Source organism: Lotus japonicus, chromosome 1, assembly GCF_012489685.1.
Source record: "Lotus japonicus ecotype B-129 chromosome 1, LjGifu_v1.2".
Taxonomy (NCBI): Eukaryota; Viridiplantae; Streptophyta; class Magnoliopsida; order Fabales; family Fabaceae; genus Lotus; species Lotus japonicus.
This window is the reverse complement of record NC_080041.1, coordinates 38,379,959-38,396,454: the sequence shown is the minus strand read 5'-3', so window position 1 is coordinate 38,396,454 and position 16,496 is coordinate 38,379,959. Positions and strand designations below refer to the sequence as shown.

At 38.6% G+C, this 16,496-nt stretch overlaps 1 protein-coding gene and 1 long non-coding RNA gene across 2 annotated transcripts; one reads left to right on the top strand and one right to left on the bottom strand.

The window, feature by feature from the left end:
• The first annotated feature begins 5,162 nt into the window (after positions 1-5,162).
• On the top strand, positions 5,163-6,615 carry LOC130734638 (F-box/kelch-repeat protein At3g23880-like). Its single transcript, XM_057587147.1, has one exon. It carries the CDS (start codon positions 5,247-5,249, stop codon positions 6,447-6,449), a length of 1,203 nt encoding a protein of 400 aa, XP_057443130.1. The 5' UTR covers positions 5,163-5,246; the 3' UTR covers positions 6,450-6,615.
• A 2,580-nt stretch (positions 6,616-9,195) lies between these two features.
• LOC130734640 (uncharacterized) lies at positions 9,196-13,281 on the bottom strand. Its single transcript, XR_009018025.1, has 2 exons — positions 12,116-13,281; positions 9,196-11,240 (listed from the first exon to the last, which is right to left on the bottom strand). It is a non-coding gene; the product is annotated as an uncharacterized LOC130734640 (long non-coding RNA).
• Positions 13,282-16,496: the final 3,215 nt, after the last annotated feature.

Genomic DNA, 16,496 nt, shown 5'->3' with positions numbered 1-16,496 from the left:
AAGCCACCTGACTTGTGGATTGTCGTTGTTGTGCCTCAAGACTATGAGCTTCCTCTTAATGCAAGGCCTCCACCGGACCCAGGTGATAGCATTTTCAGAGCATTACCAGGTTTCATGTCTCGCCAGCTCCCTTGATCCCTGGTTTTTCCTAACCTTTCTCTTTTATTACACTTGTCTAAATTTATTTGATGATTTGTGCCTCACATTGTGGACAATGTGTGATTTAAGTGTGGGGGTGGGAATATTATTTAGGAGTAGTAGAACCTCAGTTAGGATAGTTTGCAATTTTATTTTAATTTATTTGCTTTGTTTTTATTCTTTTCAATAAAATAGTTCACACTTTTTTATTGAGTTTTAGAGATGCTGAGTTTGTGAGCAATATAACCTTTTTTTTTTGTTAAGTTTCATGTCTCTCTTGGATGAAGTTACTTGTATTTTGAGTCCATCATGATTTGCATTGAGAATTGATTTGTTGGATTCATTGTGTTATATGCTTGCCATGTGAGGACTACCTTGTGAGATTTGGACCAAACATTTGAATGGTAATGTCTTTGCCATGATTCTCTTCTTTCTTGTGTGATTTCCTCATGTTTATATGCACTGCAGAACTTGACTTGATTCTGACTGAAATTGTTGTTCATGTGTATACATTGAAGTGATAAGGCATTCTTTTTCAATAAGCTATTGGCCTAAAAAGCTGACCTTGCATGTTTTAACCTTTGTTTTAGCCCCTTTGAGCCTAATATCTCCATTCTTTTGTAGCTCATTACAAGCCTAAGTGAAAAACAATGATGACACCTTACCTTAGGAAATGTAAGAGCTATGGAATTGACTTGGGAATGAGTATTCAACAAGTGCGGGGGTGATTTATTTGAATGCATGGTCTAAGTTGCTCAAAAGAGGTGCCTTCCTTGAGGATAAATTGTAAGCAAGCTGAAAAGAAGTTGAAAGAAAAAACAAGGAAAAATATGCAAATGTCAAAAAAGAAAAAGAAATAAAAAAAGAGAAGTTACAAAGTGAAGGAAGGTACTAAAGAAAGAAAAGGAAGTGGAAGTTGAAAAAAATGAAGTTGTAAAAGGAAGAATGTGTTAATTCTTGGGGTTGTGAGTAAGTTTAATTTGAATTTTTCCCCATTGCTCTTATTTTTCCTAAGGTCTTAACTCTGAATATCTTTCATAAATCCTTCCTTGACCTTAGCCTCATTACAACCTTCAAAAGTCCTTTGATCTTTGTATGCATTTGTTCAATTTAATTGGTGTGTTAGAATCTTGTCAAGCCTATGATAGATGCATGTTTTCATGAGATGATGAGAGTTGCTTAAGCATGATTAAACACAAGCCCAAACACTTGAGAGTAGAGAGTATAACACTTGCATCCAACTTTGATGTTCAATTTGCGATTTCTTGTTGGCTTGGAATGTAGGTGATGGAATCTAATTTGTCTAATCTTTGTGGAAAAAGAAGTGGTTGTGCCGGAATACAAGGAGACCTCTTTATAGTTTTGGAATTCTTTTGCCAAAACATATATATTAATTCACGGAGAATGACGCCGGAAAAATCAGATTCGCGAAACTTTCATTTTCCCGCGAATTTCCATCTTCTATATATAGCAAACAAGTGAGAAAAAAACACAAAACTCCTCCATTTTCTCTCCTCAAGGCCGCGAGCTTCACCAAGGAAGAAGGAAGAAGAATTTTATTCATTACTTGCTTGATCGTTGATCCGTTAGTTGCTGCTTCAAGGTTTCGAGGTATAGTCGCTAATCCTTACCTCTGATCGCTTTTTCCATAGCTTTTCTGTAGACTTTTCTGAGCTGATAGTTTATGGGTTTTTGCAAAACTATCCTGAATATTTCATTTCTGATTCTAAACCTCTTCCTTACATGCCCAAGATCACTTCTGCCGGGTTAGATTTTCCGTTATGTCGCCGGAATTCCGCCGGAATCAATTTTAGCCTTAAATACCCATTTTTGGAGTTTTTGGAGTAAAGCTTCAACCTTTAGGCTGAAAACTATCGCCTTAGCTTAGTGCTAGTAGGATTAGTTGTCATAAACGTCGTTGGTGACGTCCCTGCAAAATTTGGTTTTTGGGATTTCAGTTTTGAAATTTCTAAGTTAAAAATCATGACCAAAATACCCCTGCGACAGTTTTTGATCCGATAATTTTTCCGAGTTCAGAATACCCTTAGTTACGGCTAATGATAGCATAGGAACCAAGTTTGATCGAAGAAAAATCGAGCCCCATAATTGTGAAAAGTGGCCGAACCTATTAGGGGGGAGGAGGAAAATTTCCTTTTCCGAAAACTTGTCCTTTCGCGTTAGATTATCGTACCTTGGAGTATATAGTACTTCGTGTAACCTTAGTGATGTATTGATAGCTTAGTTTCCGATAGATTCTGATAGTATTTCTGTGGTTTTGCTCTAAAGGTGATTTTGAGGAATTTCCAGCGGAGCAAGGCTTTGATTGTGAAGGAGCTTTAGGAGATAACTCTGGAGAACCTACAGGTGAGGGCTACTCACTGAATCTCTAGTTAATGCTTAGGGTCGATGCTTTCGACATTGTTTACTGTTTATGCACTGGATTGTGTGTGACTTGAAAATGTTTTCTGAGGCTTCGGCTGACAATGTAGATGATTCATCTACTGAATGCTTTTGAGATTGACTTACATGCTATGTGCTATGTGGATAATCTAGGATGTGTGGTGCATGCCTTATATGCTAAGTGCTATGTGGTTATTGCTTAATATGTTGATATATGACATGTTGATTGACTGTGATGATGTAATTATGCTTTTGCAATGAAATATGAGATTCAGTATAGTGAGAATAGCGGGCAGGTCATGCCGATTTTATTTTGAGAGTTTTGAGAAAGTTTGATAGGACGAATGAGATTCGGACCTTGTTATGGTGTTCAAGGATCGAGACATTCTCTGGGGTAATTTGGGGATTAGAAGATTCCGAGAACTTATAATATTTTGCGATAAGACTAAAAGGATATTATTTTGAAAAGAAAACTCATAAGACATTAAACAACCTCTAAATCTTCAATTAATGATAGTAAACTCGAAAGGAAGCTTCGGATGCAAATCTTAGTCTTTGGAAAAAGAGAAGTGTCGTCGGATCCAATCGTTGAGGAAGTTGAGAAGTGTTGAGTATGTTGATGCTCTTGCGCTGTTGGAGCAGCTATGCGTTGTTGGGCTATCCTGGGGATAAGTCCGGGAAACCGTTAGTTTCCGAGAGTGTAATACTCTGTGCTCGTTGAGCAGTTGTGACCATCGGATTGAGATGAGTCGGATGATTTGGAGATCATCATGAGTTACCATGTTGTTGTGAAGAAGTGTCTTTTGTCGCAGAATCGACTTTACCTTAGGGTAAGCTTTTAAAGACTTTAATTTACCTAGAACACGTGGCGACGTGTCGGGTGAGATTCGGAGACGTTGTTTGGCTAATCACTGCATTGCATGCACTCATTAAGTGGTTTAAACACGGCGAGATACCGGACCACAGCGGATTCCAAAATTGGTTATAAGACCAGGATTTCCGCGTAAGAGCGCTGCTAGGTGACTCTTAGTAGCAGACCGAAATGGCAGACCTACGGGTTACGACTGATCTGGCTACTTTGGTTTGGTGTAAGAGACACGCGGGCAGAATGGTCCCACCGTTGCTGGTGCTAGGATTGATCCGGTTGATGTCCATCCCAGAGGCACGCGAGCAGAATGGTCCCACCGTTGCTGGTGCTAGGATTGACTCGGTTGATGTCCATACCTATGTTTGGTGTAAGAGGCACGCGGGCAGAATGGTCCCACCGTTGCTGGTGCTAGGATTGATCCGTTTGATGTCCATCCGTTCCGGAATGCATATTGGTTGACTGGGTTAACCTGCATTGCATATCATGCAACATGCATACTAATTTAGTTGTCGAATGTGATTGTTATTTGGTTATCCTATTTGGAACATGTTAATTGTTATTATTGCTGTTAAGTTCATTATGGAATATGCAACCCTAGGATGTTATCCCTAGCTATAAGCCTAAGTTGCTATTCTCTTATCTATATCTATTGGTAGTATTATTTACATAATTCTTTGGAGTTGACCCTCGCGTCTTCTGTGTGTGCTTTGGCGGACAAACGCCCTTTGTCAGATGTCTTTGGCGGGCTGGTTCACGATGGTTCACCCTTTGGGGGGAACTAGGGTTGAGATGCTGGAACAGGAGCGCATCGCGTTCGCGAGAGGAGGACGGATGGTGTACATAGTCTAGGTCGTTCTGGATTTCGAATTCGGACGACGATCATGCTAGCATGTAGGTTTTAGTGCTGGTGTGAGCTCCTCGAGATGGGATTAGTATAGGAGTAGAGTCTTAGCTCTGAACATCATTTATTTCTTTGGGGACAGGGTAGTTTCCCACCTATAGCTTTTTGTGTGGTTTCTTTATGGGAATCACAGAGAGTTGGTTGGACTTAGGAGGTCTTGTTTCAGGCCGATTGGGCTAACTTATTCTCGTTTTTGAGGTTTGTGTTGCGGACACTTCACCTCTACTTTGGTCTGTACTTTTGCCTACGGGCGTTACTCTCTTTTACTTTCCGTCACTGGAGGTTACTCGTGACGAGGTTGGGTACTTACGGCGGGGGCTGTATTTGTTATTGTATATTAGTTTCTGATTATCCTTCGCATTAGAGTTTTATTTATTTCAGTCTTGTCTATGTTATCGACGAAAAAAAAATATTCACGTTTTCCGCATTAAGTTTATTTTTTGTTACTAAAGTGACGCCACCGAAATCGGGGTGTTACAATTTATGTCCTGTATGCCATTATCTTTGTTGATCATGATCAGTGCTATGATGATTATAGGCGTTCTTTGTATCCACAAGTTTATCTTCTTTTAAAATTGGCACTGATATTGCATGTTGCAACAACAACGATAGAAAAAACTTTCTCTGCTATGAGTATTGTGAAGAATAGACTGCGTAACCGAATTGGAGATACATGAATGAACTATTGTTTAATTACTTATATTGAGAGTGATGTATCTATATATTGAAAGTAATTTATACATTGCATCATTTACATATTAGATTAAATAATATTAACTTATAACGTATGGTATAAATTTGTACTAATATGACATATCAAATGGGCCCGGGCTTGTGCTGATATTTAGTTACTACCATCGACGTCAATAAAAAGCGGTAATCTGTCTTTTTCTGCCTCGTGGTCGTTGCATTGCATCTTCTTCAATCATCACCCTAGAAATGGCGCCAGGTGGTGACACCAACGGCGGTGGAACCCTAACACCGCCACCTTCACTCCCTCCCTCTTCCAACCCTCCCGGCGACTCGCTTCCAACCCTTCCATTCGAGCTCGTGGAAAAAATCCTCTGCAGGCTTCCCGTGAAGCCTCTTCTGCGATTCCAGTGCGTCTCCAAATCCTGGAATTCCCTGATTTCCGATTCCAAATTCGCCAGAAAGCACCTCCGCGAGTTCAACCGCCGCACCATCATCTTAGAAACCAGGAACCATCTCAACTCTTACTCCCTTCAACCTGCTTTTGCATTTACCGCGGCGAACCCCACCGCCACCACGCCGATACCGTACCCTCCCAACCATTATTTCTACCATTCTGTCGTCGTTGGCTCTTGCGATGGCATCATTTGTTTGTGCGACTTCAATACTCGTACCTTTCTTGCATGGAATCCTTGCACTAAGACATTTGCGAAATCTCCGCCATGGGAGAAGTTAAACGCAGGAGATTACACAGTAAAGACATCATTAGGGTTTGGTTACGATCGTCGCACCGGAATCTATAAGGCAGTTAGAATCTTCACCCATGGTCTTAAAGCTCAAGTTATGGTTCATACGTTTGGTACCAATTCTTGGAGAACAATGGAGGAGAATTTTCTCCCGCATGATAATAGTGGAAAATTTTCAAAGGGAACAATTAACTGGATTGGGGTTGCCCATTGGAATTCTGTGCGGTTTATCATTTCTCTAGATTTAGGGAAGGAGTCCTTTCAGGAACTTCGGCTGCCGGCTGGAATAGACCAAACAAACCTTACATTGGGCGTGTTGCGCGATAGCTTGTGTGTCGTTTCTCATTTGCGATTGTTGTTTTGGGATATTTGGATGATGAAGGAGCATGGAAATAGCGAGTCTTGGACTAAATTATTCAGTATTCCTGATTACACTGGGGAGATTGGCTATTTTCCCCTTAACCAGCCGCGCTATGTTTCTGAGGATGAGGAAGGATTACCGCCGCCTTCCTTGTCTGATTTAATTGTTTATGTCCTGGTAGCTTCTATTCACAATGTTTCTAAGATTTTTCATTTTCAATGCTGGCCAGCTTTGAAGTTCCCAAAGATCTTCCATGAGCCAGTGGTCCACACAGAGAGTTTGACATCACCTTGTCCTCTAGCAGGTAGATTTGATGATTTTGTTGGGATCTCTATTAATCAATAGTAGATGTAATATGCATCTTTTAATTTAAAGTATTAAGGTTTGATAGTAATTTTTTGTAAGGCTTCTGTGGAAGTTAGGCTAGGAACTCTTTTAAGAGCTTATTTACTAGCAGTACTTTTTAATTAAAAGTAATGTTTGAATAAATGTATTGGAAGAACTTTTACCATTTTCTATTTGCATCATTGTTGTCTAATTCATTGGTTCATTTGGGTTTGTGATTTTCTTCGTTTTAAATTTAATCTGTTTATACATTTTCACTTTCATCATATTTAGATTTCCATGTGTTGCTTGTATTGTACTAGTTAAGACATCATAATTCATAGAGTTTTGGAAAATAAGTAAGTTATTATGCTAGAATGTGCTGGGGGGGGGGGGGGGGAGCTTGTTTTCTGAGGAGTTCAGGAGTGGTTCTTCATTTAGTACTGACAAATGAAGCCTAGTAAATAACTTCTATCCTAGTCTTATACTTGTAATATAGGATAGTATCTGAATTTAAAGTATTAGTCCTAAATATGATGTAGTAGTAGTTTCTAACAATCATCTTTATCCTTTTTACCTTCCATTGTAAAAAGGATCACTGGCTTTCAGGTTGGTTATTTATGCTACTCTGTTTTTCTTGTTTGTAGGCTTTCTTTCTCGGCCACACTATAGTGATTATTAATCTTACATGATTTTTTTTTAAATTGCTTGTCACTGAAGGAGACTACCAAGACATTTGTGATAACGTTTGATCTTCACTGATCTTGGGGATTTTCTTTTATTGAATTCAACCCAGTAGGCAGTAGCTGTTTTATTTCTTTACAATTTAAGATGTGCATGAGAGTTGCTTTTTCTCTTTATGGCCACAAATTTCATATTCTCTGTGACTGTTTCCTTTTGTCACCATGAACTGTCTTTTGATCTTTATAACAGCTTCATTTGACATATTTTATTTCACGTTGTGTGCAACTGATGCTAAAGGTGCTTACTCCGGTGCCCAAAAATTTAGATGAGTGTACGGTACAAGAGTGAGATGGACCAATAATATTAATACATTTAATATGATATGGATAAGTGAGTGGTGACTAGATAATATTTTCTAATTTATCCTTATTCATTCAATATTTGCTTAATAACCCCACTTTTATATCAATATTCAATGGTTCTTCATCTTCATGTTTTTAATCTTATGTTCTTCACTTTCTTTCTTTTTTGAACAGATGTTCTTCACTTTCTTCAAATACTCCTTTCCATAACTCATCTCAATCCAATTTCTGTCTTCGTTTTCTATCTCATCCATTTTTTGGATAAGCCACAATATATATATATAAAACCACCCATCAAATACAAATACACGGTACTAGTAAAAAAAAAAAGAAAACAAGAGAGAGAGAGAGAAAGAAACAGAGAAATAGGGGCATAACGTGAGAAAAAACAGAGGAATAGGGGAAAGGGGCATAACGTGAAAGAGTAATAGCCAAGGTGGGATAAAAACACCGAAGGAGGCCACTGATTGATCATGAAGGCACTACCCACTTCTGCATGATTGAAATCTGTCATGGATTTTATGTTGTTTTCCCCCAATTTGGGCTAATTAGGGTTTCTCCTTCCTCTCTGTTCAGCATCCCCTTCCATCTTTCCCTTTATGAAACTTAGGTTTGCTAATTTCTATTCACAATTCCGCATCAGAGCGATCTTCAACGCCCAGATGATGAACAAACCCTAACCGAAGATAATGAAATTAAACACCTTCTACGGAGCCCCAATTGACGAAATTGCTGCTACGACGTTGATTGCCGACAAAACCCCCCAATATATTGATCACAATTCGTATTGATGCACCTATATGAGCGAACCAAAGAACCCTAAGATGAAGAAGGGAATGAACAGATGTGAAAGAAGGTGAGAAAATTAACCTGCTGTTCACATTTTTTTCATCTTGTAGAAGGACTCAATTTGTAACACACAAAGTTCTGGGCTAGTTTATAATTACAACAAATTTATTGGGTTGATTCATAGTTTTAAGAAGTCCACAATTTAATTTACCAATAAATCCAAGTGTAATTATCTTATTGGTACATGTCACTCCTGTATTTGACCCACAATATTTTTGCTTGTACCATAGGAAATGTCAATGCTAAATACTACTCCCTCCGTTCCTAATTATAAGACCTAGTTTTAAAATTTTATAGTTCCTAAATATAAGACTTTTAACAATAATCTAGCAAAAAGTATTATACTCTTCCATATATGACCCTTACATTAATGTTGTGTTTTCAATTCCAAAGTTTTAATTAACACCTACCATTTATTGAGAAAATAACAAAGGGTAAATATGGAAGAATGTATGCATTTTTAAAAAACTAATACACTAATTAAACACATTTAATGTTTTCTTAATAAGCGCAATTTTTTGTATTAGGTCTTATAATTAGGAACGGATGGAGTATATTTTTACAATTAAAAGAGTTGAAGGAACCAAGTAACTCAGTTAAGCCTATTCTTGTAACACCCCAACTTTTGGGGGTCACAATTAGTAACCTATTAAATAAAATGGAATTATTTTCCAACAAGGATTTAATAAAAGTGGGTATATTTTTTTTCATTTGCTTTCTTTCCAAAACATTTCCAAAACCTGATATGTATACTCTTACCCAAACCCTTACATCCGGCCTTGACAAGGCAAGCACCCGTGAGTGACGACGGATGTTCAAGTCGTATAAAATATACAATGAAGTAATATCTTAACCGACAACAAAGTTCAAAATGTGATAACACCCTAAGTCCAATATACTTCCTACAATCCCCTCACTGGAGATTCGCAGAAGAGTAATGCATCGGAACCTACCCAAGACCAAAGTAAGTATTACAATCTTCCTTACGAGCTTCAACCAATGACGGTAAGCTTCTCTACCCAAGGCTCCAGCCTTACATCTAACTATTATTTTACAAGTCTTTGGTTGGTTCACTCACTCCAAGCAAATCTTCTCGTCAATCAGTCCAATCACCTCCTTGCAGCAATCAACAGCTACTCGAAGCAACACCTATTAGGGCCTGGCAGTTTGCCGACCGCTCAAACACAAACAAAGCAAACAAGGCAGAAAGGGTCAACTTCCTAGAGTAATGTAATATAAGTCCTAGCTAGATTTAGCATAGTTATATAGCGTGTGAATAATAATTAGACACAGCATAAGTCGTTCTCTATCCTTTGAACGTCAAGTTATCAGTCCATCACTCGCCGCCTGCGCCTAGATGTATCTTCATTCCCTTGCCAGGGCAGCGTCACGTCTCACTAATGGAAACGCACGACTCGGCGGTCAATCATCTAGCACGATGAGCTCTATACTCTCTAATCAACAAACAAATAACAAGATCAAGGACTATCCCCTTAATCGATCCAAATGATAGGAGTTAAGGTCTAACCTCTTAGGAAAAATAACAAATAGTACGACTAAGGTCAATCCTCTAAATCAACTAACACATAATAGGATTAAGGTCCAGCCACTTCAATCCAAGGTCAAATAATATGATTAAGGTCCAACCACTTTAATCAAATAGCAAAGAATAGGATTAAGGTCCAGCCACTTTAATCCACAAGCAAATAATAGGATTAAGGTCCATCCTCTTTAATCCATAAGCAAATAATAGGATTAAGGTCCATCCTCTTTAATCCATAAGCAAATAATAGGATTAAGGTCCATCCTCTTTAATCCAATAACGAATAGTATGATTAAGGTCACACCCCTTACTCAAGAGTAGTTAATAGGATTAAGGTCCAGCCACTTTAATCCAGGGGTAAACAATACGATTAAGGTCCATCCTCTCTAATCGATGGATAAATAATATGATTAAGGACAAACCTCTTAATCAAAGAATAATTAATAGGATTAAGGACAAGCCCCTTAATCAAGTCATGCAGGTATGCAAGAGCTAGCAAACCACGATTCGTCCTCACCCGGATACGTGTCTAGCTATGGTTCATGTCTCTATCGTTTTTCCCTAAGGTAAACGTCGGTCCATTGACCAATCACTTCACACAAGGAGTAGCACCTGCACTTAATGGCGGTTCTACTCATAACGGCTCCTCTTCATGATGTTCACAACTCGAATCATTATCTTTCCTCGAACCTCGAATCTTCGTCCCTTCCCATTTTCGAACTCATTTCATATCCTAAGTTTTCCTCAAAATGGTTTATCTTTATTATTCAAAGTGTTCTATTTTGAGTTAATTCATTATGGAATTTATTCTCAAATCAAGTCTTATGCATTCATTTGTTTCAAAATCTAACAAGTCAAAAGATCAATATCATCCCCAAGTTCTCTTTCCTGAGAAAACCTCGATCCATCACGTCAGCAGTAGCTCAGACCTTCCGTCGGGTCCTACTTGCTAACTCTTAAAACACTCCGCATTCGAAGTCGATATACCCATAAGGTTTGGGCATAAAACAGATTCATGCACTTTTGCAATTTAAAGGAATAGAACATGTCTATCCACTATAAAACAATAAGACGGAAACCAGTAAACGGCCGAAGCCTCCAGAAAACGGAGACGCACGCCTCTATCAGTTCACAATGGCCGAAGCCTCATAAAACATTTTCCCAGTCCAGTCCAACAGTCATAATCAAAAGCAATAAACAGGTCGAAGTTATCGACGCCTAAATCATATAGCTAATAACTAGGAGAGTTGCCCTTACCTTAGCCAATTTTCTTCCTAAACTGCAACTACAATCCTATCACATCTTTGTTTTCCGCGTCGGCTTGCTTCCTTCTATTCTTTAGCTTCGTCGCAATGCGCTTTCGTCCTTCGTACCCTTCACAAGTTCACATACTAAACCTTAGCCTCTAAAGTCACATCTAAAGTTCCATAACAAACTTAGCCAATCTTTCTAGCTCACTTAGGCTAAATGCACAAACTTTATGTTTCAAGGACTAAAGTCCAAAGATAAAATATTTGTGAGTTTTAAAGAAAGGTCCTTTAAAAAAACACATTTCGCAAACAACTCCTCAACTTTTAAATAATTCAACCCTAGTCCCTTGATAAGCACATAATCACGAAAAGGTCCTCACATAAAAGTAAGTTCTTTTTCAACCCTCAATCTTTTATAAATTTATTAAATAAACCCCAGTACTTTTATAATTAAAGTTTAACCCAAAACTCTTCAACCTCTTGTGTTTTAATCCTAAAGTTTTCCCTTAATAAACTTTTAGTCCTCACACTTAGCTTATGATTCTCACTAAACAAAAACAAGTTTCAGAATTGATTTTTCCAAACCCAAAACACATGCCATAGGCTCGGTCACATCTACATACCTAGGTATAAATTTTCATTTTTCCTAAAATCACTTCCAAAGCCATTTCTTTTACATTTAAAAAATAAATAATCAAGGCATAAATTAAAATCATTAAAATCTCAAAATCACTTAACTCAAAAAAACAAGTTTTTAGAAAACTAATCGGTGAAATCCATAGATCCGGTGATGGGGATTAACATTTGTAAAAGCACTTTGGAAAAAGCTCTAATTGAAAATTTTACAAAGACAAGAACTCAACCTTTTTGGAAATAAAAACCATGGTTCACTAGATCCTTTCCATAGTCATAACTTTAATTAAGATACTAGGTGTGGAAACTAAAAGGGTAAATTTAATTGACTAAAAAGATGATCAAAGAAAAGAGAAGAAGTTTTACCATAAAATTGGAAGATGAAGATGATGGTGCTGCACAAGAGAGGAATCACGTGAGGGAGGAAAAGGGACCATGATGTGCGTTTTTTTATGCTGCCCAGGGGAAGGAAAAGAGAGAAAAAGATAGAGGAAGAAGAAATGGAACATGATGAGGTTTGCTGTAAAGAGAAAATGAAAGTGAACAAGAGAGAATTTGGAATTGTAATGAATGCTAATGCAATCTGAATTGAAAGAGAGCAGCGTGAGTGGACAAGAGAGTGGTACCGGATATATACATATATATAGAAAATAGAGAAGAAGAAGAAGGATAAGAAAGAAAGATTATGGTCTGCTGCAAGAAAGAAAGAAACATGACAATGAAAAAGAAGGAGGGAGTGAACGTGAGTCACAGAGGATGAGGATGGATTATTAGATATTTAGGGAAGATATTTATAAAACCGGTACGAATTGATTTAGACACTGAAGAATTTAGCTCACAAGGTTAAGAGAAAAATATAGAGTTGATATATTACTTTACCAAAAATTATGAGAGACTCTATGAAATAATGAAATATAAGTTTGGATCACTTTGAGCAAATTAAAATGATCCATTGACAAAGAAATGAGTAAAAACTGAGCTAAAGAATATTTGTGAGACGATCAGAACAAATATGAAGTTGTCATATTATGCATCAGAGTTAAGTATCTCTCTATAAAATGTCGATACTTGTTCCTGGTTCATTTAAGTGAGAAAATAGCTTGAACGTAGTATGGGTTGAAATATGCCGCAAAACTACTTTTTGCGTTTGACGTCGAATGAAGAAACTTCCTTCTGAAGAAAGATTGGAAACATCAAGAGAAATGGGTGTACGCGTGTGGAATCTTCGTTTGAAGCTCCGAATAGAAAAAGTCTTCATCGTCCGTCGATTTTAGGGTTTCTGAACTATCAGGGATTCCGTTTCGGCAAACTTCCGAGAATTGGAATTTGACGTTCGTACATTCCAGGGTTTCGTATCGAAACGCTTGTTTATAGATGAATAAGAGAAGTTCTGACATTTCTCTGAAGATTTTTGGAATTAGTTTCTGTCGCGTCCTAAAGTGTAAATTAGCTATTTACTAGTGTCTTTGACCTAGGTTTAGGCGAATATTAGTCGTGCTATAACTCTTATTGGTTTTGATACAATCCTTGAACTTTTCCTGAACCTTCTCCTTCATAAATCTATTTCATCTAATAAACTCTCGTTCAGGTTTCCCTTCACGATACATCGAACTTATTCGTTAATAAGGAATTTCACTAATTTATTCTAAGCTTAAAATCTTGGGTCTCACAATTCTTAACCCTGAATGTATGAGAACAAGCAATTAATATGTGGTTACTGTAACAGGTTGCAAAAAAGTTATTTTTCGCGGTTTTAGTGAAAAAGTTAATTTTTCAAGATTCTAGACTGCAAAGATGAGCTATCCAGTTCACCTCCAAGGTTAATGCTATTTGTATACGGCTATTTTCATTGCTATTGCGCAGCTGTGTTATTAGAATTTGTGTATTTTCATTTTTGGGTGCTTCTTTGTGATGGTCATAAACTCATGATCGATCATTCTTACTATTGGATGTGCTAAGTTAATTAAGTTATTGGAAAATGAATTAATCACGAACTTTTTTTTTGATAAGCCAAATTATTGTATTCAAACTTAGCCCAAGGAGTGCTAGACCCAAATACAAAGAAATATTTAATGTAGCTAAAAAACTACATTAAAACAAAGCAAAACAACCAACTAGAAAGCCAAGCATGCAACACGCATGAAACCAACACAGGAATGAAAAAATGTGCCAACTAAACCCAAGAAAAACCCAAATATGCTACAACACCTGCGCCCTACCCACAACAAAAAAAGAGAAACAGGATCACCCAGAGCACACACACACCACCGGATTTGTTGCCCATTTGAAAGAAAAAAGTCAAACCCTTTCATATTTACTGTATTTCATTGTCATGATGTTTACGGTGGTTTGTGGTAAACAAATATCCTCTTAGTTCGACTAAAAGAAGTTTAGAATTAGGGTTCTTTTGGGAAAACGTCTTGCCAAAGTGTTGTGTGTGAGTTGATATTTTCGACAACAATAACTGATTCAAAAGAAATTGGATTTCATTAAACGCGGATCAATTACATGAAGATTAAAGTGTAACAAAGTAAAAAGGGAACTGCAAGAAACGTAAATTTCGACACGAAATTAAACGACAGGACTAGCAAAATTAACAAGTAACGCGACGAGCTTAAATGCAGGAAAGATAAACATTTGGTTATGCAACGTACTCCTTCATCATCACGTCTTACTCCTTGAGTCTCATTGATGCGGACATTAGAGCTTTTTAGTGAATTTTTCAGAGTTGAGTTGGGAACCCCTTTTTTTACTTGAATTCTCCTATTTATAGAGCTCCATGTCCCGCGTGTTCTTAGCGGTTTTTCTCCTTCACTGGATAGGTTAGTGGGTCTGATTCCCCACGATCTGCTACTTGCCCCGGAAGTTCCCTGCGTCATGGTGGAGATCGTGTTCTTCAACCGTTTCAACCGCCTATTAGCCACGTATTCAACCATCGTGGTGAAAACCTGACTCGGTCAATGCTGCACGTGTTAAATATGCCCGTGTTTGTAGCAACAGTCACCACTGTCCCTTTGTCGAATTCGACCTCTTCTTTAACTTGGCGCATTTCACCTTTCTCTTTCAGTCCATTTTCGACTACCTTGTGTGCTTTGGGCCGAATGTTTTTTGGGCCAAAATATTGGGCCAACAGATGCCCCCCAAAAATGTTGATTCTCGACTACCAGGTCTTGGAGGGATCAAGCATTTTTTGCTCGTGAATTTCGAACGGAGTTTGACGACTGTTTGCGACTTTTAACTTTCTGACTTCAAGTCCCATCAGGGATCCTATCGTTTGACTTTTGCCCCAATCAGAAGCTTTAGCGTCTGACTTCGTCTGTCATCTGCCGTCTCTATCTTAGGGTAATCATGGCCCCTTTTTAGCCTTTATGTTAGGGTTTGCGGTTATATAATAAAATAACCGTTGGATTTCAAAAAAAAATATATGCACCATCCCGTAATGCAGCTTCACGTCCGCTTTTTCATTTGCCTATAAATACGCCATTGTTGATCCTTTGCAAGCTTTACAACTTTTCAAACATTCAAGCTTTGCCTGATTTTACTTGCGATCATCTTCAATCGTCTGGTTTCTGCTTCTCTGGTGCATTTTCTGACTATCTCCATGGCTTCCAGTTCTGACAACGTTATTCCCTTGGCCGCTGCTTGTGAGATGAACGAGGCCAAACGCGTTCCCATTCCAGACCCGCCGTATGAAATGGAGAAAAGGGCTATCTGGAAATCTCAGGTATTCATCCCTATTTCTGTTAATGGCACTCTGCGTGCCATATTAGGTCCTTTGAAGAAGGCGAAGAAGGGCAGGCCTAATAGTCTTCCTGAGGGTTATGAGCAGTTTCACGCCAGTGTTCGTGGGGATGAGCTTGTTCTTGCATTTCGACCCTCTTACCGCTTGCCCTTCCTGAAAGATCCCAAGAGGACTTTTAGGTCTGCACCGCCTAATCCAACTGCTAGTGATGGAGCCTATTTGAAATGGCTTGACAGGGTGGAGGCCAGTAAGTCTGGGCATTGGAAAGTCGCTGGGATTTTCGACCTCATTCAGTTATCGAGGTCGCCGATCTCTTACAATCCTGCCATGCTTTTGAGTTCTCTTTTCTTTTAGGAGCGGTCTACCAATAGCTTCCATGTTCCCTTTGGTATGCTTTCTCCCACTCTTCTCGATGTTGCTGCCATTACTGGCCTTTGGGTGGTGGGTGATGATTACCATTCCTCTGCTGCTCCCACCAAACCCATCGCCATTCCGACGGACAACGTAGCTTTCAGTAAATTTATTAAGGATCACTATGTCGAGGATGGTGAAGTCTCCGACGCTGAGCACGTCGCGTTTCTTTTATATTGAGGATTCCAGCTAAACTTCTTCCTTTGGCCAATTTGTTACATGAAGGTCGAACTATCGCTATGGCCAGGCTTGTGCTTGGCAATCTTTATCAGATGATCAATGAAGCGATAGCCGACATTCGAGATCCTAAGATTGTGTCTTTGAATGCAGCTGGTCTTTTCTGGCTACTTCAGCTTTGGATGAATGCGGTCTTCGAGTCATTTCTTCCGGCCAAGAACCCTCCCCCCGTGGTGTCTAACACAAGGGTTGATGCTTTCAGGCTTGAAGCCCTCACTCCCCCTTATGACGCTTCCACTTTTGAAGCTGACTTTAAGAAGTATTTCACTATGTTTTTCGAGCTGAAACGTTTTCGCTCGGGCTTTGCGCCGCATCACAAACCTTCTTATGGCTCTCGGTGGCTGAGGAATTCTTATC